This window comes from Carassius auratus, chromosome 24 (assembly GCF_003368295.1).
Source record: "Carassius auratus strain Wakin chromosome 24, ASM336829v1, whole genome shotgun sequence".
NCBI classification, from domain to species: Eukaryota; Metazoa; Chordata; class Actinopteri; order Cypriniformes; family Cyprinidae; genus Carassius; species Carassius auratus.
In genome coordinates this window covers 3,534,184-3,561,794 of record NC_039266.1, presented here as the reverse complement: position 1 = coordinate 3,561,794, position 27,611 = coordinate 3,534,184, and the positions used below count along the sequence as shown (strand labels likewise).

The 27,611-nt window shown below is 36.6% G+C and overlaps 1 protein-coding gene across 1 annotated transcript in view; it reads right to left on the bottom strand.

Moving 5' to 3' along the window:
* Window positions 1–27,611, bottom strand: part of LOC113041848 (elongation of very long chain fatty acids protein 2-like) — a 60,190-nt gene that overhangs the window by 4,193 nt on the left and 28,386 nt on the right. Inside the window, exons 3-7 of the mRNA XM_026200419.1 lie at window positions 26,928–27,115; window positions 26,742–26,819; window positions 22,420–22,591; window positions 20,863–20,987; window positions 20,557–20,691 (exon numbers count right to left, since the gene is read on the bottom strand). Of these exons, the coding sequence (XP_026056204.1) occupies window positions 20,557–20,691; window positions 20,863–20,987; window positions 22,420–22,591; window positions 26,742–26,819; window positions 26,928–27,115 (698 nt within the window). The remainder of the gene's footprint in view (window positions 1–20,556; window positions 20,692–20,862; window positions 20,988–22,419; window positions 22,592–26,741; window positions 26,820–26,927; window positions 27,116–27,611) is intronic.

The following is a 27,611-nucleotide window of genomic DNA, read 5'->3' as shown; positions in this document are numbered from 1 at the left end:
CTGCAGTCTAAAGCAAAATGTTTACAAACATTATAAAAACAGTTATTAGTTTCTCTCCAAAACAAATCCTCTAAAGTTTGGGCTATGAAAATGTAAATCCAAAAACAAATTAATTTACGGTGAAGCTCTCTCATTCAGCACGAATCCAAATGTTTCCATGTTCCCGACATATCTGGATGCTAAAATGTTATTTATTATATAGTGTTTGTACTTTCAATTACTATTATTTAAAATAATCTTGTCGGTAAACGTTAATAATCGGTTAATGTGTGTTAGTTAGGAAAAGTAACCGAAATTAACATCCCTAGTAAGTAACGTCACAGTGCAAAGAATATAGAATAATATTTACTGTATAATAAGTAACGCTGTATATGCGTCTGAAAGTCGGACTCCAAATTTTATTCTAGAAATTATTTTGAGGTTAATATAGCAAATGATAACCAGGAAAATTGAGGCTATTTTAGTTCCACTGACTCCACAACAAATAATTTCAATTAACAGTATTTAGAAAAGAACAAGAATTACAAATATAAGCAGGTATAGCAATATTAACGACAAACCAAAACTAATTAATTTAGGCTAAAACAAAACTGTAACCAACGTTGGGTCTCTCATTCGACACAAAATAAAATGTTTATTAAAAAAAGCCTAGATATGTTTACAGTGTTTATTATAGCCTAATGTTTGTAAACATTATTGTCTGCATTATGTCAATTTCTGAATGAAATAACCCCCCCCCCCATATATATATATATATATATATATATATATATATATATATATATAGAGAGAGAGAGAGAGAGAGAGAGAGAGAGAGAGAGAGAGAGAGAGAGAAAGAGAGAGAGAGAGAGAGAGAGAGAGAGAGAGTTTTCTTTATTTTCATGACTATGAAAATTGTAGAGTCATACTGAAGGCATCAAGGGCTATTTGACCAAGAAGGAGAGTGATGGGGTGCTGCGCCAGATGACATGGCCTCCACAGTCACCGGACCTGAACACAATCGAGATGGGGTGAGCTGGACCACAGACAGAAGGCAAAAGGGCCAACAAGTGCTAAGCATCTCTCGGGGAACTCCTTCAAGACTGATGGAAGACCATTTCAGGCAGGGGCGTTTGAAGGGATTTGGGGGCCCCAAGCAAAATGGACATAGAGGCCCCCCGACCCCTTCACGCACGCAAAGCCTACAGGAACCACAACATTGCCATACAGTTTAAGTTCACCCACACTTTATATAAATAAAAAAGGTTTACAGTGCAAATACTGCTTGAAAAAATAGTTTGGTGGGAATTCAATAGTGATTTGCAATAATATGACAGCACACACTTATCAGTTTAAACTCTGGGCTGTGCAGGATATCAGCTATGATTATATATTGTACTGTGAACAATGACAATAAAGTTGACAGATGAATTAAGTGCATTTAAGTGCCATTCAATTGGGGTTTTAAATAAAGCATTTTCTGAGATGCACATTAAACATTAAACACAAAATATTAATTTAATTTATATTTAAATTATTGAAAATTAAGCAAACTTAACTTTTTGGTAAACAAAGGGGATTTACTATTAAAAATAAAACATGGAAGAAATTTTGAGTGATTAAACCTTAAAAAAAAAAGTTAGATTTTTTTAGCAGTAAGCTATGTTCTGCTGAACAACAGTAATATATCTCTGGCAAATACTTGTCTAAAACAGGACTTTTATTTTGACGGGTTGACGTACCATTTATTCAAATCAAACGGTCAAATGCACATGAAGTGACTGTCAGAGCAGTTCTGGAGATGTTGTTCATGTGTTCACGTCTTTAGTGAGACAGCAGATGCTGAAATTACCGCGAGCGTCACGTGCGCTTCAGTGTAAAGGAAGTCGCGCTTCTGCTCCATTCATTAACAGAGATGAGCAGAACATGCAGGATTCATATTTAAATAGACTGTTCCAGCTTAATATTTACAGATATTAGTACATATCGTGATTTGATGTAAGTGCAATGACCTATTTTTAATTAATTCATTCAAAATCGACACACGCCACGACGTTCTCTTTACATTTGCCCTCGCCCTCAAATCAAAACACTGCCGACTCCTTGCAGTAAGTTACGCGATTTCATATTCCTTCCTTTCGAAAAAAAAAAAATGCACTAACTGTTCATTACAAGCAGCATTTGCAGTCAGGCAGGTAGCTAACATAAACATATTTTTGCTAGCCTACCTGCTGCAAAATTACACCATTTGTACAAGACTGACAAGTTAGAGCTATTATATCCAGTGTAATTTATCACTTACCACTATCTTTTTTTTTTCTCTTCCTTTCTCTTCTGGCTTCCTGAAGCATAAATCCGCTTCATGACTGCCGAGGAGGTTTTGTATTTTGCCGGCAGCAGAGATCACGTGTTGGCTGGCTGCTGTCCGCGACTACTGAGTGGGGCCCCCTTGAGGGGGATCGCGATAACAGTGTCATTGCACGTTACTGCATTGACAATCAAAGAGGCGCTCAAACAGTGTTGTTGCATTTTATTCTTAACCAGTCATTGTCTTGGGGCCCCAAGCAATTGCTTGGTTTGCCTGCCTTGTCGCGACGGGCCTGGTTTCAGGTGACTACCTCTCAAAGCTCATCAAGAGAATGCCAAGAGTGTGCAAAGCAGTAATCAAAGCAAAATGTGGCTACTTTGAAGAACCTAGAATGACATATTTTCAGTTGTTTCACACTTTTTTGTTATGTATATAATTCCATATATAATTCCACATGTGTTAATTCATAGTTTTTATGCCTTCAGTGTGAATCTACAATTTTCAGAAAACTCTAGAAAATATAGAAAACTCTTTGAATGAGAAGGTGTGTCCAAACTTTTGTTCTGTACTGTATATATATATATAATATATACACACCGGAGGTGGGTAGAGTTACATTTACTTCGTTACATTTACTTGAGTAATTTTTTGGGGTAACTAATACTTTTCAGAGTAGATGGGTACTTTATACTCTTACTTGAGTAAATTTTTTGTAAAAAATCTGTACTTTTACTCCGTTACTCTGGGCGACGCTCTCGTTACTTTATCTTAATGCAATAAATGTTATAAATGCTTCAGTTTATTCCAAACGCGGCGTCTACTTTTCTCTGGGCAATGAGCGATGCCCATTCGCGAATGATTCATTCTTTTGAGTCAATTCTGTTCAGAGGCTTGATCAATCGAATTGGCAAACGAGTTAATTGGTTCATGAATCACTTTGAATGATTCGTTCAGTTCCCTGTCGCACGCGTTGAGCGTCTGAAGCGGTTCACTCAGAGTTGTAACGTTTAAGAATATCAGCAACGTTGAAAACGGGGCTAGGAACTGCACTGAATTGAAAGCAAATCTGCAAAGGCTATTATTTGCTTGCGATGGAGATCCTTATTAGATGAACACACGCATGTGCTGTCTGCTGTTTAACAGGTAATAACTTGGCTACATTCGATTACAGTACACGATACCACTGTGACATTAGTTTGTTGTATGTGTGAGCTTATAACAGAGGGCAGTCAAGTTGAATGCAGCTTCCAAAAGACAAAAAATAGCCGATTAAGATTTTATTAATTTTAATACAATCACACCGGTGCGAATACGTTCAGCAAGTCATATCATCAGCTGCTAAATTCAGATCTGTGATCGCTTGCTGGCGCTGAGCCAGAGACAGACGCGTTTTTACAACGCTGCGCATTATAACCAATCACACACGGTTCTGTTGAGCTTTTGAACGCAATGGCCAATCAGAGGTGTTCCCGTGAGTCATCGCTGAAATGCCGGTGCTTCCTTCACTCGCTCACTGACTGAATACCTCTTTCTGGCGAATTCTCTCGTCAGAAACAACAAAGTGCAGATGTGTGTACGAATCTATAATTAAGATATTGATTTCACAGTGTTAACAGTTTCAGTGATTTTAATGGGAGTTTCTGGGAGTGATTGAACTCTAGACTGTCAGTGAAAATGATTTTTAATAATGTAAATGTTATTTGCTCTCTTTCTGAACAATGAAAGATTAGTAGCAATATTTATATCACTTTCAATGTTAAAATCACATTTAATATAAAGCCAGTCGTATTAAAAATATGTTATGGCATGACACCTATATCTGTTACTTAAGTAAACAGACAGGGTTTTATAATAAATTACATAAATTGGATTAAAGGCTGATGAAATATATACATTTATACACACACATATACATTACATACATTTTATCTATATATCTAAATAAAAATAGGCTCCATATATATGACCTAAAGTAACTAGTAACTAACTACTTGAGTAGATTTTTTATTCGATACTCTTTTACTCTTACTCAAGTAACCATTCAAGACTTGTACTTTCACTTTTACTTGAGTAAATATTTCTAGAATTACTTTTACTTTTACTTGAGTAAAGTTTTTGGGTACTCTACCCACCTCTGATATACACACATACACTACAGACCAAAAGTTTGGAAACATTACTATTTTTAATGTTTTTGAAAGAAGTTTCTTCTGCTCATCAAGCCTGCATTTATTTGATCAAAAATACAGAAAAAACAGTAATATTGTGAAATATTATTACAACTTAAAATAATAGTTTTCTATTTGAATATATTTAAAAAATAATAATAATAATATTCCTGTGATGCAAAGCTATATATATTCTATTAATATATTTTCTTTACTATCACTTTTTATCAATTTAACACATCCTTGCTGAATAAAAGTATTGATTTTATTTAAAAAAGAAAGAAAAAAAAAATACTGACCCCAAATTACTGACCAGTAGTGTATATTGTTATTACAAAATATTTATATTTTAAAAACATAGCATCTTTTTTTTTTTTTTTTTTACTTTTTATTCATCAAAGTATCCTAAAAAAGTATCACATGTTCTGAAAAAAATAATAAGCAGCAGAATGGTTTCCAACTTTGATAATGAATCATAGAATGATTAGAATGATCTAAAGGATCATGTGATAATGATCCTAAAAATTCAGCTTTGCATCACAGAAATAAATTATAATTTAAAGTATGATAAATTTACCAACAATTATTTAAATTGTAATAATATATCACAATAGTAAATTTTTTTTCTGTATTTTTGATCAAATAAATGCAGGCTTGATGAGCAGAAGAAACTTCTTTCAAAAACATTAAAAATAGTAATGTTTCCAAACTTTTGGTCTGTACATATATATAGTGTATTTTAACCATGCAGCAAACTGATAAATTACTGAAAATAAATAAATGAATGTTTAACTGATTATTAATCGGTCAAAATTAGCTGATACAGTTTGCTGAACACAGTGACTGTGAACGAATCAGCAGAGCTTGTACAAACTTTTGTCATTGTTGAATCTTTCTCAGACATTTCCAAATTTTGAAATCGGGTTGCACATCTATCTGTGCATGATGGTGTCCAATGACTCCTGCAAGCAGAGCTCAAAAGTTGGGAATAATCAAAGGAGAGCTGTGCTCCTCAGTTGGGCAGAAAAGGCTGAGCATGCTGGCGCTTGATTAACGAATGCACATGCACCAACACCGAGAAAAAATAGGCCCTTTTTGCGCTGCAGCATCAAGCCCAATTTGGTCTTAATCTGGCACTGAAGGCGGTGCATTTCCATTGAGACTTGCCCATGAGGAGTTCGCAGCTGAGTGGAGATTTCACTCATTGGCTTCAGCGTCACATTTGCATATGCCTTACTTCTGGAATTTGTGATTCGTTGACAGCAAATTTTAAATATTTAATGGAACGATAAAATAACATTATTAACCGTTTAATGGCCATTTCAAATTTACGATTCTGTTCGGAACTCTAAAATTGTATTTAGTTTCTGTTTCTGTTCCTGTCAAAATTTTGTTCGTTTCCATTCCTTGAACCAGTTCAGAGCCCTGATAAATATATCATATTCAAGATTTATGATTTTCTTTTTTCTTCGGAAACTTTCATCTTATAGAATACAGGGTATTTGCTTGTATATTGCTTATGAGGAAAATACATTAGCCTATCCTATTTGTTATGAAGTTGATTTAAAATTATTCATAATACAGAAGTTAAATGTAAAAAAAGAAAGAAATTAGGCTGCATGTAGTCTGATCTATCGGCTATTTTCTTAACTTTTATTAGACTGCAGATTGAAAAAAAAAATATTGATCATCTTTAAAATGAGAGAAATCAATGACATAATTTAGGCTATAGGACTACTTTCTTCGACTAAAGAAAAAAAAGAAACCAATTAATTTGCAGTGTTAATGTATGAATTCAATGAAAACAAAATCATTTTATTTTCTTGTAATTGAGATAAAATATTTGACAAAATTCCAAAATATATGTAGGATTATCCTTGAACAGTAAAAAAATCCTTTTCAGTAAAGGAACCCAACACCGTATTCCACAGTTCAGAACGATTCCCCATCTAACCATTAGTGTGTCATAAAACCCAGTCATGGTGCTAAGATGGCTAAAGGAGATGTCCCCCCCTCTTGTATTCTGTGCCCGTCTAATCTCATACCAACGATGTCAGGACAGCAGGAAAAGATTTCTCTTTGTTCCCCAAACTTAAGACCACATGGCCAAAAACCCCTGTGGTGACCCTAATGCATAAATCCCCAGGATTTTCAGGAATCAGGAAGGATGCTAAGGCATCAAAACCCTTAAACCATAGACTTTGTCTCCCGAAACCAACAGACTGAAATGTAACCCACTTGTGGTTTAATACAAACAACGGTCTAAAAATTGCTTCCAATAATCTGAATTGATTACAAGTATTTACCTCACACATTTCTTAAGTATCATGTATGTTTTATATAACCTGTGGAATTATTTTTGTGTGTTTAACTTTCATTACAGCCTATTCGTAGGGTTTTCTACCTCAGTTATAGGAACTAATCACCAGAAGTTGCCTCATGCATGTCTATTCTCTGTATTATGCATGCTTTATATTACTCAAGTAATTTTGTGTGTTAAACACTTATCACGGCTACATCCTTATTTACTTCCACCTCAACTATGGGAAGTATGTAGTTTGGTACCTACTTGATGGGTCAATCAATCAATCACCTTTATTTATATAGTGCTTTAAACAAAATACATTGCGTCAAAGCACTGAACAACATTCATTTGGAAAACAGTGTCTCAATAATGCAAAATGATAGTTAAAGGCAGTTCATCATTGAATTCAGTGATGTCATCTCTGTTCAGTTGAAAATAGTGTCTGTTTTTATTTGCAATCAAGTCAATGATATCGCTGTAGATGAAGTGACCCCAACTAAGCAAGCAAAAGGCGACAGCGGCAAGGAACCGAAACTCCATCGGTGACAGAATGGAGAAAAAAACCTTGGGAGAAACCTGGCTCAGTTGGGGGGTCAGTTCTCCTCTGACCAGACGAAAACCAGTAGTTCAATTCCAGGCTGCAGCAAAGTCAGATTGTGCAGACGAATCTGATTCTGGGTAAATGATTTCTAGAATTTTTATATAAAGTAGCTGTGTGTAGGATGCTCCATATTTAAACTATTAAGTTTGCCTATTAAAGCATTTAAACTGAACTCTCAGAAGTTTGGAAACACGTGATCACGTGGACATTATGCTAATTACATGCAAGAACCGGAGAATGGGGCATAGGCCCCGCCCAAGACAATATCTGATTGGCTGTCGCACTAAGAAGGACGGGTCAGATGGACACGCTTCTAACCCAATGACAAGCAGCTATGCGTCGCTTTTTAGTGTTTTAGCTTTTCGCCTCAGCTTTGCCCTGCTTTGCAGTGACTTGGACTCTTGCCCATGGTTTGTGTTGACCTTTCCATCATCCAGCGTGTACTCTTCAAACCACCAAGAGCTCACTCAAAACTCATCAACTCTTCCGTAAGATCCTTCGTTGAACTTCGTCCAAGAAAACCCTATCAGAGAAACTCCGTTGCATAGCAACCCGCAATCCAGGAAGTCTTCGTTACTTCGTTACAGAAGGGAACACATCCAAAGCCAACAAGGTGCATCCAAACGCAAGTACACAATATCTCCTAATTCTGGCTGAAACTGGTGCAAATCTTATTAAGAAAACAAACTAAGATTAAAGTGCTAGTAGATTGATTCTCTCAGGTTGCGGTCAGGAAATAGTGTCTAACGCTAGACACTTGGAGCTCCATTCACCCTCCGTTAATAACATTACTTTTCTGTAACTGTTTGAATGAATGTTTGTGTGTTTTCATTAGTTTAGTTTGTGTGTATTAGAGTAGTTCAATAAAGCCTTGTTTGATCTTACACACCAGTGTCTTGTGCTGTGTGCTTACAAGTTACTGTAGATTCTGTTACCTTGCTCATAATCCGTTATCATAATCTCATGATATTATTACCATAGGCAACGGGATAATATTTTGTCCAGGATTGATAAAATACCCTAACCTCAACTTATCGGTGGACAAATATTTGATAAAGTGTTAAATATTAATTCTGAATAATTTGCTTACTAATTCGGTTCTTATTCACTGTAATTCAATCACCTTTGAGATATTTTGATTTTAATTCCCTTATTAATCTTACAGAATGTTATGATATTTGACAGTGAACGCATGTCCACTGCATAGCTGCTTACAATTGTTTGTGTCAGTCGCAAATATTAAACGTACTAGGCTACAATGCATGACATGTATGTTTCACTAGCTCTGTTCCCATTAACCATTTTTTGTTTGATCTAATTCTGTCCAGCATAAGGTGCGTTTCACTGTATATGCATACATTTTGTATTGTATAGGCGTTTCGTCTACACAGGTCCAGAGATTTGGTAGAGTGAAATTCGATGCTGCTGTGACATCACCATATGGGAACTCTATACCATCATGCCTGATGTACCTTAGATAGCTGGGATCCAAGGAAAGCATCTGCTCAAGTGAAAGAATCTGGGAGCCAGAAGTGGTCATCAGGTAGAACACTGTTTCATTTGAAGACATATAAACGTCTCATAGAAACTGCCTTAGAATTAAGTAAGTCTCGGGGCCTCTACTGAAAGACCGGGAAATATTAACTGACTCTGCTCAAAGGCCACGGCCACAGCTTCCATAGATCTAGCCTTGGGCTTCTTGAAAGTCCTTGCAGCCAGGGCTAGACTGAAGGGAAAAATAAGGAATTGGTAAGCTTTGCCCTCTAAAGCGAATCTGAGGAATGCTCTGTGTCTCTTGATGATCTGAATATGAAAGTATGCATCCTTCAGATGGATTGGGACAAACCAATCGTTTGGTTGAATCTGAGACAGAATAGATTCAAACGGTGTTAATTCAATATTAATCATAAACCAACATGTTTTTTTTTTTTTTTTTTTGCACAAAATATCATCTGTAAAAACCTGACTCCATCTGAGAGGGGTGCACTTCTATAGCCCCTTTTCTCAGTAGAGATGACATGTCTTGTCGCAGCACTGCGGTTTCTTCTAAACTCACGATTGTGGGAAGAATACCACGGAGAGGAGGTAGGCCATTTCTAAAAAGCTTTAATGGTCTCAAGACCTCCGCCTGCAGCTGTGGTCCTCCACATGCTTTAGAAATTCCAAGCATGGAAAGCTTACGCCGTCCGTAAGCACAGGAAATGCATGTGTCAAGGTCACTGGGTTTTGCTGTAGTTGTATATAATCCTGAAGCGTGTTTACAGTAGTATTTATTCCAACAGGGTGCACATAGGGCCCCGCTGCTAGCAAGAAAGCGACAGCTTTGTGGGCCATCTTAAAACGGGCCATCTTTGCCAGACCCTTGGGTCATCACTCAAACTTTGAAGGCTGGAGTGCGCAGAGTGTCTGAAAGGGCGCTCGGAGGTGTAGCTTGGCCAACACTGCTCGAAGTGCATTTGTGGCGAGAGAGTCAATGTTAGAACCTGGGGACTGCAGTGAGAGGGTTGGATGTGCATTAGCAATCCAACAGTGCTCTCTATTGGAAGGCACAGTCTCTGACAAACAGCAGAAATATCAGGAACTTCTGTTAGTAGTCTGTAGAATGAGTTTTTTTTAGAGATCTGGATGCGTTCATAAGAAAATATGTAGTATTTTCCTTAATACCAGTGAGGTTGAGCCAAAGGTGATGCTAAACCGTCACCACTGAGCGTGTGGCAGCCGCCTGACCTGAAGCAGAGAAAAATTTCTATAACCGCAGTCCGCCATGTCAGCAATGGTGGTGAAATCCGTGGCCACTGTATTTGTGAAGTGCGCTGATTAAGGCTGCTTTCAGGCTGCTTTCAGGCTCTCGAAACCTCTTGGTGGAGGTCTGGGAAGAAGGGCAGCAGCATACGGGGCTGGGCCGGTACACAACTAGTTTAAAAAAAATGGTTGTCCAGCTTAGATAGGGGCTTGGGCTGGCCAGGCCCCATCCACTTCCCAATCCAACCCCAGTTCATCCACAGCGCGGCTAACTACATCCAACAGCTCACTGTAGGATGGGGAGGTGCGTTTCTCCTGTCTGCTCGGAGGGAGAGAACCACATGTGTTGGCCAGAACGTCCTCGGAGTCCGAAGCCATGGTGGGCAAGACATAGTTTGTAAAAGCAATTTTGCTAATTTATCGCACTCGAGTGGGGAATAGTGAGCAAAGTGGAAAAAACTCAGCACTGTCCTCATAGTCCAGGTCACACACATTGCCCCAAGCCACCGCCCGGTGTGGCGCCTCGCAACCGCAGAAGCGTTATGGTGGGGGTAGGATGCGAGGGCAACCTAGAGAAAATTTCTACTCTCGTGTGCAGAACTTAGTGAAAACATGTAGAGATGCTGCTAAGCGTACCTCTCATGAGTGTCCCCCCTGTTATAAACCTCTTACAAGGCCCCATATCTTTTGTTGACTCATCGCGTCCGCGAAAAGGAGTTGAACACTGCTCGTATAATTGTTGTTGAGAATGTGAGATGCTTTCCTAGGGCACAGAAAATTCACTTTCCTGAAGCAAATGAAATCTGTTCAAATAGCGCGTGGCACGCAGGTATACCATGTGTGCACAAGCGTAGGGCGGTGCCAAGTGCTATTTGGCAAATAAAATTGGCGGGATGCTATAGGGCTTTAGATATTCGTCACACCAAGGGGTGTTTGAACTAGTATAGTCTCGTACTCTGTGTCATTTACATTTCACCAGGTTAAAATAATATCTCAAGCCTTATGCTTGATTCATTTGTTATACATTAACCTCAAAACCTTTACAGCTTTCTCTTTCTGCAAATTGTATGATGTAATGATATGACATCACCCAAAATACTATCAAACACTCCAACGCAGCTCCAATCTTCGCAAAAGATGGATAAAAAGGTACACATTTGACCTGCCAAATGCTTGCAAAATCACAGATATGTCAATTCACATGAGACAATTATTACCACAGGACCCTGGTGTTTGGTGAGAAATGGTCGCTCATTTGCAGTGGAATTTTTATCTTAAAAATTACAAACATGGCCGCTTCACACAGGATTAAGATCACAGACAACCTCCGCAATTATTATAAATCACCGGAGGTCACCAGGTAATACTAATCCCGTGTGAATAGGGCTTAACGTTAACACAGATTAATAAATGTCCATCTATCCTAAATAGTATGTGAGATTAGAATAATGCCGTGTTTCCACCGCAGGAACTTTACCTAGGAACTAGGGACTTTGGCCTGGTGTGTTTCCACCGCAGGAACCAGGAACTAAATGAAGTTCCGGGTAAAAAATGCCCCTCAGAAAGTCCCTGCTGGCGAGGTGGTACTTTTTCAAAGTTCCGGAACTTTCGGGGGCGGGACTTGTTCGCTAAACATGCTGATTGGTTGAGTTCACGCAGCATTGGTTGAGTTCAACCACCATTATTTCAGATCAACATTGTCTAAATATTACTCTTATTGTGTCATGAAATGTAATTTTAAAAGTATTTCAGGCAAGAATGTAGTTGTTTAAAACTCAAATCTGTGGTTTATTTATAAAGACAGCACCTATTAAAAAAATGTGTTTTGCCGATCTCAGAGACGGTCAGCTCCGTGTGATCAGCGGGAGCTCAGTCCTCATGTATCCGCCTACAGCACTCTCAACTCGGCTAGACCTTCTGATATGTGCCGCTGGCTCTGATGTCTCTTTAGTGGTTAAACATAAAATATAATTCAGCTGCGGGGTAAATCTAACAGGTTTTTCTTTGGTCTGTATTCAATTTATCTTTATGTTAAAATGAAAATAAAAAAGGCAAATTCATATAATATTTTGTTTCATTGTAATGGCTGTAGCCTACACATATCCCTGAACTAAGTACATTTCTGCAGTTATGCTTAAATGAAAATGAAAGGAGGCAGTGGTATTTGATATTCTATTTCATTTTATTGTAAATATACAGAGAGGGAAATTGCAGTAGCCAAATAGCCCTATTCGGACGGGACTAGTTTTACAGGGGGTCGTTAGAGAAATCTGCGTTTCACAGACGTACTTGGTGATTTTAATCCCGTCCGAATCTGCCACGTCTGTGTTTTTCTCACACAAGCTCTGTGATAATTCCAGAGAAAATTACCTACTGTATTTCAGCAAACTCAGTGATCCTCTGAGAAAACTAATCCCATCCGAATGCGAATGTCTGTGATTGCCGGTGATATTTTATTTCACAACGCGTTTCCTTGTGTATTTTGGCCAACGTGAATTACCGTAGATGCTTTTACCGCGCGCATGTTTGATATATTTGCTTAGCGGCAAATAAATAATAATTCAAAAATAATACAAATAACAAAATCAAGAGCAAGATCGCGTAAACCATTAATACCGGCTATTGTAATTATCAGCATCAGGTAAGATTACTCGCGTTCATTTATGTACTCTGTTACATAATGTTTTAATTACATTTAAAACATTGAAAACATTTTTTAATTTAAAAAAAGGAAAACAAGTTAAACTAAAGGAACCGCACATTAACTTGGTTTTGTTATACTAGCCATTTAGTATTTATTGTGTAATAATACTAAGGCAATCATTCTGAATGAATGCAATGCACGCATACAGAGCGCGTGATCTCTGTGACGCCCAGATGCACAAATCAGACCCTCCCACCTCTGTAATAAACACGGAGATACTAGTCCCGTCCGAATTGGTACATTAAAATCACAGACGTCAGGTGGTAAGAATCGAAACTCAAACGTAGTTTGAAAAACTAGTCCCGTCCGAATAGTGCTTGAGCTGACTGAAGTTATCAAGTACACTGCTGTTTGCACATTTACCGGATTCGCGTTGTCGCGGACATCACACTCCCGAGTTAAATGCACAAAGTCTGAACTACCGAGGATGCACCTCCAAAAGGTTTCAGGTTGATTTTTGAAGTGTGGATCTCTGCACACTCTAATGGCTAAAACTGCCCACAATCCATTGCGCTTTGGTGAAGGATTCGGTCCAGAATTGCAAACACAAATAAAACGTGTTCGAAAAGCTACAAACATGGCAGATGTGCACGATCGAAGGTTAGGGAGAGTGTTACTAATAATCAACATTTAACCTGGTAAAAATGAAAAAAAAATAAAAAATTGTTATCAGTGTTATATTTTATCTGCAGATAAAGATCAACGAGCTACTTATTTTCTATCCAGTCTGGTATGAAGTTAAATGAAAAGAAATGTGAAGGATGTTAACTGTGAAAAAAATCATTGACAGACCAGTTTACGTTGACAGGGTGCGTGTAACTAGTGCGACTGAGTGGTCCTTTAAAGAGGCAGTTGTGTGACGTGATAGCATGTCCCAAAGCTTGCTTAGTCTTCTACTACACATTCAAAAGTCTGTACTTTTTCTTCACCAAAAGAGTACATACTTTAAGGGCATAGCAGAAGTATGAACATTGAGACGCAGGGTATGTCATCTTCTCCATTTTTAGTGTATCTCTGTGGCAGAATTACATCACCACATATTGGTCTGGCATGTATACTACATCGTTTTGTGGTTTTGTGTGGACGCAGATATTTCTTGAGACGAGGAAAAAAAAAAGATCAGACAGAAAAAGCGCTGGATTCGTGTAGACGTATCCTAAGACGTGGGATTAATCCTTATCTAAAGCCATGTCTACACAGAGAGAACCCATTATAATCGATTGATGTGGTAATGTGATGTGAGGCAAACAAATCTTCTACAGTTACTGATGCCTCCTTCCATCACAAATCTTTGAAACATGCTTTGTATGCGTTGAAAGTGAAACATAAAACGATTGCAGGCCTTCCCAGCCGAAACAACCCCTCATGTGAAATTTAAATAATAACCCTCATATAACATTTTGGCTATATTGCCCAATTAAGTAATTCATCCCATGCTATCAACAGGTGCTTCATGTTGACTACACTTCTTGTACTTCGTTTGGGCACCATAAGGTGTCACTGTGCAGCCTCAAAGCTTACACCTCGACTACTCTGTAAAACACATCCTTGTCATTATCCCTGCAGACAAAAGCCCTATTCGGACGGGACTAGTTTTACAGGGGGTCGTTAGAGAAATCTGCGTTTCACAGACGTACTTGGTGATTTTAATCCCGTCCGAATCTGCCACGTCTGTGTTTTTCTCACACAACCTCTGTGATAATTCCAGAGCAAATTACCTACCGTTTTTCAGCAAACTCAGTGATCCTCTGAGAAAACGAATCCCATCCGAATGCGAATGTCTGTGACTGCCGGTGATATTTTATTTCACAACACGTTTCCTTGTGTGTTTTGGCCAACGTGAATTACCGTAGATGCTCTTACCGCGCGCATGTTTGATATATTTGCTTAGCGGCAAATAAATAATAATAAAAAAATAATACAAATAATAAAATCAAGAGCAAGATCGCGTAAACTGTTAATACCGGCTATTGTAATATCAGCATCAGGTAAGATTACACACGTTCATTTATGTACTCAGTTACATGTTTTAATTACATTTAATTTAAAAAAAAAAGAAAAAGAAAAACAGGTTAAACTAAAGAACCACACATTAACATGGTTTTGCTATACTAGCCATTTAGTATTTATTGTGTAATAATACTACGGCAATCATTCTGAATTAATTAAATGCACGCATACAGAGCGCGTGATCTCTGTGACGCCCAGATGCATAAATCAGACCCTCCCACCTCTGTAATAAACACAGAGATACTAGTCCCGTACGAATTGGTACATGAAAATCACAGACGTCAGGTGGTAAAAATCGAAACTCAAACTTATAGAACACTAGTCCCGTCCGAATAGTGCTAAAGAAATGTATAAATAAATACATGTTGAAATAAAGAAATAAATACATAAATGTGAAAAGAAATGAGGGTAAATAAATACAAGTATACATAAAAAAATGAAAACAAAATACTTAAGTAAATAAAATTATAAATAATTATTTATTTTAGATTTTGTACTTATATTATATATAAGTGGTGGGCATAGATTTTTTTTTTTTTTAATCTAGATTAATCTCACTAGATTAAAATGGCTCATTCGAATTCTGCCGAAAGGCATTCAGAATATGTATGTTACCCAAATAAAATTGACCCCTTTTGAGAAGGGGTTTATCAAGCTAGGTGGTGCATTAGAAAAGGGGCTCATCTCCTTTTTCCAAAATGCATCACAAAGTGCTTGAAAAAGCTGTAAACTAATTCCACATTGCACAAGGTGCAAACAACCTTACGCCTGTTTCACACATACTCCGTCTGCAGTGTGTATGCATTGCATTTTTTTTTTTTTTTACGCACCCATGTTAACATATTCCAGTTGTGTTCTAGGAACGTTGCGTCTGCAGCAGTGCAGTGATCATTTACGTACCGAGTACCGGACTGCAAACGCGTCTTGTGTGAAAGCACATAGAGTCCGTGCTGCACCACATACATAACGCACACGGACTGCATACGCACTGCAGACGGAGTATGTGTGAAACAGGTGTGAGCAGGGCCGTAGCTGGGGTCAACGGGCCCCGGTGAAGGTTGTACCAGTGGGCCCTGTTTGAAATTGTTTAATTTGTATGTTCATTTATTTTGATTTATTTGTGCTATTTACACAATGTTTAGGTTTTTTTCAAGCTTGTAGGTGTCAAGGTACAGAAACCAAATAATTAAATGTAAAATAGCACTGGATAGTCTTCAATGTAAAAATGAAATATACAATCAAACCTACATTTATGCAGACACCTTCAACATTTCTCACATTATTACAGTTTTGCTATATATATATTTCCATTCCCATTTTTTCCTCAACTTTTTACTTTCACTTAAGAAATAACTGACAATTTTTTCAAGCATAATTTCCAAGGTGGATATTTTGACATATTTTCTATGTTTTTGTCGGCACAAGAGCAAAAATAAGCAAATTCGGTGTTCAAGCGTTTTGAAACGCCTTTCTCTGCATGAGCCCTGAACACCAGAACACCGCGAGTACTGAATTGGGCTCTTTTTGTTTGTTCAAACTGCGATTTGTATTTGTTCATTCAGGTGCAGGAGGGACTTCGAGGAGAACTTCGCAGACGAGAGCTCGGTTCAGTGTCGCTGTCCGTGATACACGGCTCTCTCTCTGCGTGCACACCGAACACAGAGAGCGCGTAACGAGCTACTCTGTTCAGCTTTTCCGCGTCTTGTGTTTGGATGCTTTAATGTTTAAATCAACAAGCTGTAAGGCTTAAAAACACGTGAAAAAGATAAGCATTTGTGACATTGCGCTGCAGTGGCCCGTCAACTGTCCTGAGCATCTTTTTAGGCTGACCCTGAGATAGCGTTGGTCGGCCCACCACTAATATATATATATATATATATATATATATATATATATATATATATATATATATTAGTGGTGGGCCGTTGTCGGCATTAACGTGCTGCATCGGGTGATAAAAAAAATATCGCTGTTAATGTATTCTCAAAGTTGGGTTGGGAGCTGGGTCTATACTAAGTGAGCTATGATGACTTTCACCTTGATATTTTATATAACCGACTGGCGGAGGCCAGCCTAAAAAGATGTTCAGGACAGTTGACGGGCCACTGCTGCGTTTCAAGAAAATGAAAAATGTATATCACTCACTGCTCTTGACTGAATTACTTTGTAGTTTTAACAGTCAAACCAAATTATTCAGACTCCAGATATAATTTTTGATATATATAGCAAAACTGTAATAATGTGAGAAATGTTGAAGGTGTCTGAATAAATGTAGGTTTAATTGTATATTTCATTTTTACATTGAAGACTATCCAGTGCTATTTTACATTTAATTATTTGGTTTCTGTACCTTGACACCTACAAACTTGAAAAAAACGTAAACATTGTGTCAATAGCACAAATAAATAAAAATAAACTAACATACAAATTATACAATTTCTGACCCGCTGACCCCAGCTATGGCCCTGCTCACGCCTGTTTCACACATACTCCGTCTGCAGTGCGTGTGCAGTCTGTGTGCATTACATATGTGGTGCAGCACGGCAGGGCCGGCCCTGACCAATTTGCTGCCCTAGGCAAGATTTTACCTGGCGCCCCATACATCACAGCCCATTTCACCCTGTCATTGTGTTCATGATTTAGCATATATATATATATATATATATATATATATATATATATATATATATATATATATACACACACACACACACACACACACACACACACACACACACACATTACAGCAGAACTGTTTCCAACACTCATAATAAATCATCATATTAGAATGATTTCTAAAGGATCATGTGATAGAGTGGATGTCACATGTGACACTGAAGAATGGAGTAATGATGCTGAAAATTCAGCTTTGCATCACAGAAATAAATGATAATTTAAATTATAATAAATTGAAAACAAATTATTTTAAATTGTAATAATATATCACAGTATAACATTTTTTCTGTATTTTTGATCAAATAAATGCAGGCTTGATGAGCAGAAGAAACTTCTTTCAAAAACATAAAAAATAGTAATGTTTCCAAACTTTTGGCCTGTACTGTATCCCCCCAAAACTGCACAACTGTAGAGTAAAACATTAATAAAAAAGTGATAATAAAAAATGCGTCTTAAAACTCACATGATTGTACAAAATCACAGTCTGGGGACTCAGAACTCAGAACAACTGCTTTTGCCATGAACTTATAGTATCTTACTCCTATGCAATAAATTGTTCTTTCACTACATCTCTTTACCTCTGTCTTTATCCTCTTCTCTTCTTTTTGGCACTGTATCTATCACAGACTATGCTCATTTATAATGTGTCATGTAAATTCGGCCTTCCGTCACAATCAGGAAACTTTCCCCGTGTCTAGAACGGGCGCGAGCTGCCAGGCCCGTTTCTACGAGCTTTGTGTTAACAAAAGCAGTGCTGTCTACATTGGATGCGGCGTCGGACACGCTACACAACAAATTACCAACAACTGATCGTGCGTGCGCTCTGTTTCTGACGCACTTCAAGCACTCGATGGGCGGGGGAAGACTGAAGAGCCGGACTTTTTTTTTTTTTTTTTTTGCTTTATTTGGTAGTATTTCGAATGAATGGTTTTTAAATAGTAGCCTATTATAAAAAAAAAAAAAAAAATATGTAAAAAAAAAAAAATCACTCGTTCACTCATTCTGGCGCCCCTATGGATGAGTGGCGCCCTTAGCATTTGTCTATACTGCCTATGCCGCGGGCCGGCCCTGCAGCACTGACTCGATGTGCTTTCACATAGGACGCGTTTGCAGTTCGCTACTTGGTACGTAAACGATCATTGCACTGCTGCAGACGCAACGCTCCTGGAATCCATTAACATGGGTGCATAAAACAATATGCAACGCATACGCACTGCAGATGGAGTATGTGTGAAACAGGCGTAAGGTTGTTTGCACCTTGTGCAATGTGGAATTAGTTTACAGCTTTTTCAAGCACTTTGTGATGCATTTTGGAAACAGGATATGAGCCCCTTTTCTAAAGCACCACCTAGCTTGATAAACCCCTTCTCAAAGACTTACTGTTTGTCAATTTTATTTGGGTAACACACATATTCTGAATTACTTCGGCAGAATTTGAATGAGCCATTTTAATCTAGATTGATCTTGAAATTAATCTAGATTAATCTAGATTAGAGTGAGATTAATCTAGATTTAAAAAATTAATCTATGCCCACCACTAATATATATATATATATATATATATATATATATATATATATATATATATATATAAAATATTTGATTTTTTTACATTTATTTATTAATAATATTTATAAGTTAGCTTTGGTATTCCATAAAAATAGACTGGGCACCGTCAGTGCTGCTCATGCATTGCTTTTGCTCTTAGTGTGAATGCACTCATTTGTTTACATGCTCACTGAAAAAATGTCTGCAGGGGCCCATTTCAATAAGGAGGGTCTACCAACTCGGAGTTAAAACTTGAACTCTGAGTTACTCTGAGATGGGAATCTCTGAGTTTTTGGGTTCAGAACAGCTGAATTGTGTAAGTTCATTCAACTCTGAGTAGGTTGACTCAGAGTTTAGTGTGTGCACCACGACTATGAAAAGCCATGATCAAAGGAGCTCCTATCTTACGATTAACCATGGCAGCAGCTCCTGTGTACTTGAAATAAAAAATACTTAAGAAAAGCATTGCACTTTAAAAAATGTACAGAAGAAAACCTGCTCCCGACTAGGTTAGGTTCACTGAGTTACCATGATAACTGACTGAGTATAAGTTACCTCTCTTTCAGAAACAGGCTTGAATTACCTTGCTTTCTCGGGTTTGACAAACCTCACATTTTGAAACAGAAAACCCAGAGTTTTCCTCAATTCAGGATTAATTTAAGTTTCCACTTAACTACCTTTCTGAAACAGGCCCCAGGGCATTATGGCACAGACATGTGTTTTTTTTTTCTTTCTTTTTTTTTTTTTTTGTCCTCCATGCAGTGACACCAAGAGCATTTCAGAAGAGAATCTAGATAACACAAGTACATCTGCAAGATGTCTGTAAAAGATTGCTTCAGCTAGAGAGCATCTGCTGTGTATAGACATCTAAAAGACACCTTTAAGATCTCAGTTTTACATACATTCTAAATCTAAACATCTTAAAAATGTTTTCTAAAAGACTATTTGACATCTAATAGAAAATGTTACATAGAAGTATTGCAGATGAGCAACAATCTAAAAGAGTACTTTTTTGCTGATGTAAATGCAGACGTCAAATTAAGGTCTCTGTCTGTGATGTATCTTCCTTGTGCAATCAGGGAACAACTGGGTTTGTGAAACCACAACATTTGTCTGTACATTTATCATGTTTTTCTACCTTGAGTAAATTGGCTAAATGTTTGTTTTGTCTGGTTTAATTCTGTATATTGCTATACAAAGTTAATACAATTAAAAGTCCAGTTATGAAGTTACAAGAATAAAATATTTGTAGCTCTGTTTTTTAGTCTGCACAGGGTGTTTATTTGTATTTGAAAGGTGTCCATCAAAAATAGACCAGGCACTTATTTTGCGAAGCAGTGCATAGAGACGCTTCTGAAACATGCCACGGCACGGGTGGTATAGATACAAGCATTGATTAGAATCACTGCTAAACTCTCCGAATTTTATATTTGGTAAAATCATCCTCAAGATTATATTTACTAAAGAACAGATGTTTTTTTTTGTTTTTTAATAGGTGGAAGTTCTGAGCAGTACCTGCATGTAGAAGTTGACAAACAGGACGACAAGTGTGCACATGTAGAAGGTTTGAAATTTCAAACAACCCGGAGGGAAGCCACAAGGAATGACCCATGCGCTTACTGTGTGTGTAATTGTCAATAAAAATTGAACCTGAGGTAAAGAAGAGAACATTATTGGCAGACAATCATAGAACACATGGAACAGAATAAAATAACAGAACAGAATATCTAAAGTCTCATGAGGACATAAGCATTAAAAAGGCGAAAAGAAATGGAAATGGAAAAGCACAAATGTAATTAGAATGAAAGGTTGCACACTGACCAGCTGAGCCTGCGTGAGGTATCGTTTCCACCACAGATATTTGTGCATGAATTGAATTGTTGACAAACCATAGTAAGAATACATGAGGATATGGATGAAACTGTTGAGCATTGGCCCAAAGAAACCTGGACAAAGATTTTGCAATAAATATATAATCGTCTGGCACTAATAAAAATATACAATATATATATATATATATATATATATATATATACACATATATATATTTTTAAGAGTAATGGTACCCGAATTTTTGTATTTCTGTATTCTGTAATAATGTCACACCTTTCAAATCATGTTTATTTTATCAGGAAAATTTCAAACAGTAAATGCCATTTTGATACTTTTATATGTGACGTGCCTAGGGATGTAACAATACCAAAATCTCAGGATAGGTGATACAAAAACAGACTTAATGAAGGAATTAAGTCATATTGTGCTTTCAGTTTGAGTTTGTGTGACAGATACTGTGACCTATTATGTTATAATAAGAAGTTTTAATATTTTTTAAAAACTACACTTTTTGCCCAGAATACCTATTGTTTAATATAGTCATGTGGCCACAATAATAATACTATTTTGCTATCATGATATCACAATATTGATAACATTGTTACATCACTAGACCTGACAGATCACTGTATAAGCTCCTTAGTTCAAATGGCAGCACAAAAAAACTTCTTGTTTAATAGAAGTTGTAGCACGAAATAAACATTAATAACTATCTCAAGTAACAACTCAAGGGATCATTTATGTGCAATTAAGCTGTAAGATGTCAGTAAAACAGAATGCAGACAATATGTCATGCATATCAACATATACAGGCATACTGAAAACATACTGAACTGTGATTTCAGAACTGAGGTACGTATGAAAACAATTTTGTGTACCAGTACCCTTTAAATATATATCAAGTCAAAGATAAAAAGAGGTTTTCAAGCATCAATATATAAGTAAAAGCTTAATATGGCTTCTATGGCATTATTATCATTTTATGTGTGTGTGTGTGTGTGTGTACACATTAGAATGTGACCTGTTTAATTATTCATTTTTACTATGATTTACAAAAGGTACCAATTAAATGTTACTAAATGTAACATAAAAAATGCTATCAATTTGTCAGCAAGTTTTATATAATACATTTTGTATAAACACTTTTTTATATTTAACATGCTTTTTATTTATATAAATTCCCTTATATAGTAAATAATACATTTTATTTTATGCTTGTATTATATAAAAAACTAAGTCTTCACATTTTTTCAAAACTTTTCCAGAGAAAAAACTATAAAAACGTATATCACAAAATATTGAAATCTTTTTGAAAAAGTATTTAACATGTAGTAATCTAAATATGCACTATTAATTTTTACGTCATCTGTATTATGATTTTATTCTGACTATTGCTTAAGCATAAAACAAAATCTAAGCTCGTTTTTTAAATATCATCCTAATACTGTTTCTGCTCTAAAATATTGACACATTTCCTGGCATCAATACTGTCTCTTAAAGCTGTTACCTTTCCTTGATGTAACTTTGTTCTTCCCACTCACTTACTCTGTCCACAGGGTATCCAGTTGAGGACACACCACCAGATGTTAAACATAGAGGCATGATGATACACATGCAGGAAACTGATCTGGTTGTTCTTCTTCCTTAGCACAATGAATATGGTGTCCAGGAATTCAATCAGCTTGGAGAAATAGTACCACCACAGTACTTTTGCTACCTATCCAAGCAAACCATGACATTTTCAGTGCAAGTTAAATGTTATAACATATATATGACAATTACTTATTCATAGAGTGTAATCTGTATTATTACTGTTTTTTGGTGTATACCTTGAATATCATTAAATGGTTAGTTCTTTGAAAAATGAAAATTATGTCATTAATGACTCACCTTCATGTCGTTCCAAACCTGTGAGACCTCCGATCATCTTCGGAACACAGTTTAAGATATTTTAAATTTAGTCCAAGAGCTTTCTGTCCCTCCATTGAAAACCTATGTGCGGTATACTGTCCATGTCCAGAAAGGTAATAAAAACATCTTCAAAGTAGTCCATGTGACATCAGAGTGTTTTGTTAAGTCAGCTTCCATCAACGATGAGGACAACTCAGCTAGCCAGGACTTTTCTACACCGCCAGTTTACGTTTACAGCCCGGAGAGCGAAGAGCATTTCAAATTCAAACATGCACTTCGTCATTATTTAGTACTTAAATTGTGTGTTTTGCCAGATTATCTAGCATTTATTTCTGTCGTCTTCTTCAGACAGATTTCTAAATGTTTATGTAGCACTAAAATGTTTAACTGGTTAATTGTGCTGTGATATGTTGTTGTTCTATTTTAAAACAAGTTAAAATGAGCTTTTTCCTTGAGGTGCCAGCTTCATTAAAATGCTGTAAATTGTTGTGGAGGGATAACTGGCAGATTTCAAATTGTTTGTGTTGGACTAATAACTTGATTGCCTTGTTGAATTAGGAGGAAACAGGGTCACCCTGTCAGGGTGATTTCTGCTTAAAATGAGCTGAGGACCAAAATGTTTCTTGATGTGTTGTCTGTGGTCTTCTGTTATAGCTCTATCAATTCAATACATTTCTATTGGGGATAAATGTTGTTAAATAAACAATGGTTTGAAAGTGGTTGCTTATTTATTCATTTTTGTGAAAATGGAGGATATTTCCCTCCCTCTCAATGTAGTGGGTCAATTTTACCAGATTATACAAATGCTGACGTGTTTTGTTTTCATAGCATCATATGTGAGTGAATGTCTTTAGTGCATTTGTAGTTCTATGAGCATTTAAATATTTGTAAATCAAAATACACCTGATGACAGTTAGAATTTGAAGTATTGAGTATATTTACTGTATATTACAGTAATATATTCTGTATATGACCATATTATGATGATCCTGGGGTCGTGATGATGGGGCCCTTGAATATTGTTGCCCAGGGTACAACAAAGTGTTAATCTGGCCCTGGATGTAAACAGATCTTCTTGAACCAGTTTACCAAATCGAACTGAATCGTTTGAAACGTCCGCGTATCCAATAAGCATTAATCCACAAATTACTTAAACTGTTAACTTCTTTAATGTGGCTGACACTCCCTCTGCGTTAAAACAAACCAATATCCCGGAGTAATTAATTTACTTAAACAGTACACTGACTGAACTGCTGTGAAGAGAGAAATTAAGATGAACGCCGAGCCAAGCCAAATAACAAATGAACGATTGACTCGTTCTCGAGTCAAGAACAGTTTCTGTCGGATACGTCTGATTCAAGACCGAGGACCTGAAGATAACTGCGCATGTGTGATTCAGTGTGAAGCAGACGGACACACTCAGCGAGTCTGAACCGAACTGATTCTTTTGGTGATTGATTTGAAACGGATTCTGTGCTAATGTTATGAGCATGGGTAAACCGAAGGCTTGAATCAAGGGCAGTCCTCGCCAATGATGTAATTACGTTGAGGGCAAAAGAACCGGTGAACCATTTTCTTCAACTGGTTTATTGAATCTAACTGTCTGGAAGAACTGGTTCGCGGAAAAGAACCAAGCTTCCCAACACTACTGGTGATCTGAAAACCAATGCAACCGGTTCTTGACTCTAGAGTCAATCGTTCGTTCGTTATCTGGCTTGGCTCTGTGTTCATCTTCAGTTCTCTCTTCACAGCAGTTCAGTCAGTGTACTGTTTGAGTAAATTAATTACTCCGGGATATTGGTTTATTTTAACTCAGAGGGAGTGTCAGCCACATTTAAAAAGTTAACAGCTTAAGTCATTTGTGGATTAATGCTTATTGGAGATGCGAGCCATTTCAAACAATTCAGTTCGATTTGGTTAACTGGTTCAAGAAGATCCTGTTACATCGAGTGATTCGTTCCCAAACCGGATATTACTAAACTGCAGTGTTTTAAACTCTTTCACAACAAACACGGAAGAGAAGACAATGCTGAATAAAGTCGTAGTTTTTGCTATTTTTGGACCAAAATGTATTTTCAATGTTTCAAAAAATTCTAACTGACCCTCTGATGTCACATGGAGTACTTTGAAGATGTTTTCATTACCTTTCTAACCATGGACAGTATACCATACACACATTTTCAATGGAGGGACAGAAAACTCTAGGACTAAATCTAAAATATCTTAACCCTCTGAAGTCTAAGGGTATTTTTGGGGCCTGGAGAAGTTTTGTCATGCCCTGACATTTGTGCTTTTTTCAGTTTCTTATACACATCTAAATGGCTAAAGTCTATTATCACTGTAATCAGCACAAACTGCTATAATAATTTGTGAGCAGTATGTATGTACTTGATTGTGTTTTTGAGAAAAAAAAAATGTTATGTGTGGTTAGTGAAAAACTAAAAATGTTAAATCACTTTAATAAGGCAATAAAACACATACAGAGCATTGGTTCCTGTGACTTTTGAGACCTGGAGCTTGTAGCCTAGAATTTTTCTTTCTAAATTATGTGAAAATCATCTTGTTTATTCACTTACAGAAAACAATATATTGATTTTAATTTTCTAAGACACTTTTTGTTAGTAAAAGTCATATACGATGAGGCGTCTACTATCATGAATTTCATTGTGGTTTACACCTGAGAAGACAAAGGCCTGCATAATGAGCTGCATAATGAGCCTTCTAGTCAGCTGTGTCACTGAGAGGGAGGAGTTACAAGAAAGAATGTGAAGACAATTTGTTTTTATATATAATTTTATGTTTGTAGTTTATTTAGAATATATTTAATTATCCCACAACATAATTCAATATGCAGTTAAACATTTTATTAGGAACAATCAAAGCGGACTTTGAAACTGAATTTTTTGCATCATTGCTCCAGTCACACAATCCTTCAGAAATCCTTTTAACAATCTTATTTTCTACAAAAAAAAAAAAAAAAAAATATATATATATATATATATATATATATAATTATTATTATTAATAATGTTGAAAAGAGCTGAGAATATTTTTTTTCAGGTATTTTAAGGGTGGGGGGGGGGGTAAATTGAAAGAACATCATTGTGTTACATGTGTTAGTTACATTTATTTGTTACATTTATATTATTTACTTCAAGCTTTTGAATGGTATAGTATTGTATATTGTTATTGAAACCTCATAATATTTAACTTGATTATACATTTAGTCAGTAATCCTAGTTTGGAAAAAGTCTGTGGAAAAAGTCTAAATAGTAAAATGTTTACACGTTATGTGAAAACTAGTACAAGTATATAATAAAAAGAGACTTGCACACAAGCCGTGCGCTTCAGTGAAACATTCAAATCTGAATAGAGCGTTCAGCGTGGGGGCGTGGTGACATTAGAAGATAATGAAGGGAGATGTGAAAAACAGACATCAAGATGTTTTCATATGGATTACTTTATCACATAATATTTGTTTTTGGCAGCACTTGTCAGGCTTTCTATAGATATCTCTCTCATTTCTCTTTTTTTCGAGTTACAGTTCATTTTAATGACCCGTGTCTAAGTGAAGTTCAGCGCAGACAAAGGCTGCAGAAAGCACACCTTGTTTGTTATCTTTATTTTATAAGTGCACAAAGTTTTGTTATTATTATGTCTATATACAAAAAAGTAGACCCTTTACAGATTCGTTTGATGCATTGCTCTTATCTGTACAATCAAAACTGAAAGTGCAATTTAAGTTATTTTCAGGGTTATCAGGAGAAAATGCCTCATAATGCGTATACGCATTAATCGACTTCAGAGGAATAAACTGTGTTCCGAAGATGAACAGAGACCTTACGGGTTTGGAATGATATGAGGGCGAGTCATTAATGACATCATTTTCATTTTTGGGTGAACTGTGCCTTTAACTCTACAAGTATAGACAGATTTTTGCTGTTTTTCTTACTAACCCTGATATCTGCTTCACCGGCTTCATGTAGTCCCTGACACTGAAGACGGTAACCGGCAGACCAAACGGATGATATCAACTTCCAAACAAATAAAACAAGTTTAGGAAAGAAGAACAGACACCAGCAGACCTATGATGCTACTGTGAGACACAAACATACATGTAAACGTACTGTATGCTCGCTTACCTCAACCAGCATGTATAAAGACAATATAGTGATAGAAAAGTTGTACAGCAGTAAAACATTTTTCAGTGAGTATGCTGGTCTGTTTCTCATATATTTTGTTCCCAGGTAGATTGTTAGGAGGTAGATGATGGTGAGCAAGAATGTTGGTGTGTAGGAATCCAGCAGGAGCCATCCTCTCACACGAGTATCTGACATAAAACACACACACATCATATACGGTTTATGGCATCTTTATTATATTATATAGAATTAACGTAATTGTTATAATAGCTTTGGCTTAATCTTAACAAAACAGATTATTCTTCTTTAGCCTCTTAGGACCCACCAAACTGTATTTTCTCTTGTCATTACATTGTTTAGAGCATAAAAAAAATATATAATTTATATAAAACATCAATAATGATGAAGTATATACAGTACAGACCAAAAGTTTGGACACACCTTCTCATTCAAAGAGTTTTCTTTATTTTCATGACCATGAAAATTGTAGATTCACACTGAAGGCATCAAAACTATGAATTAACACATGTGGAATTATATACATAAAAAAAAAAAAGTGAGAAACAACTGAAAATGTCATATTCTAGGTTCTTCAAAGTAGCCACCTTTTGCTTTGATTACTGCTTTGCACACTCTTGGTATTCTTTTGATGAGCTTCAAGAGGTAGTCACCTGAAATGGTCTT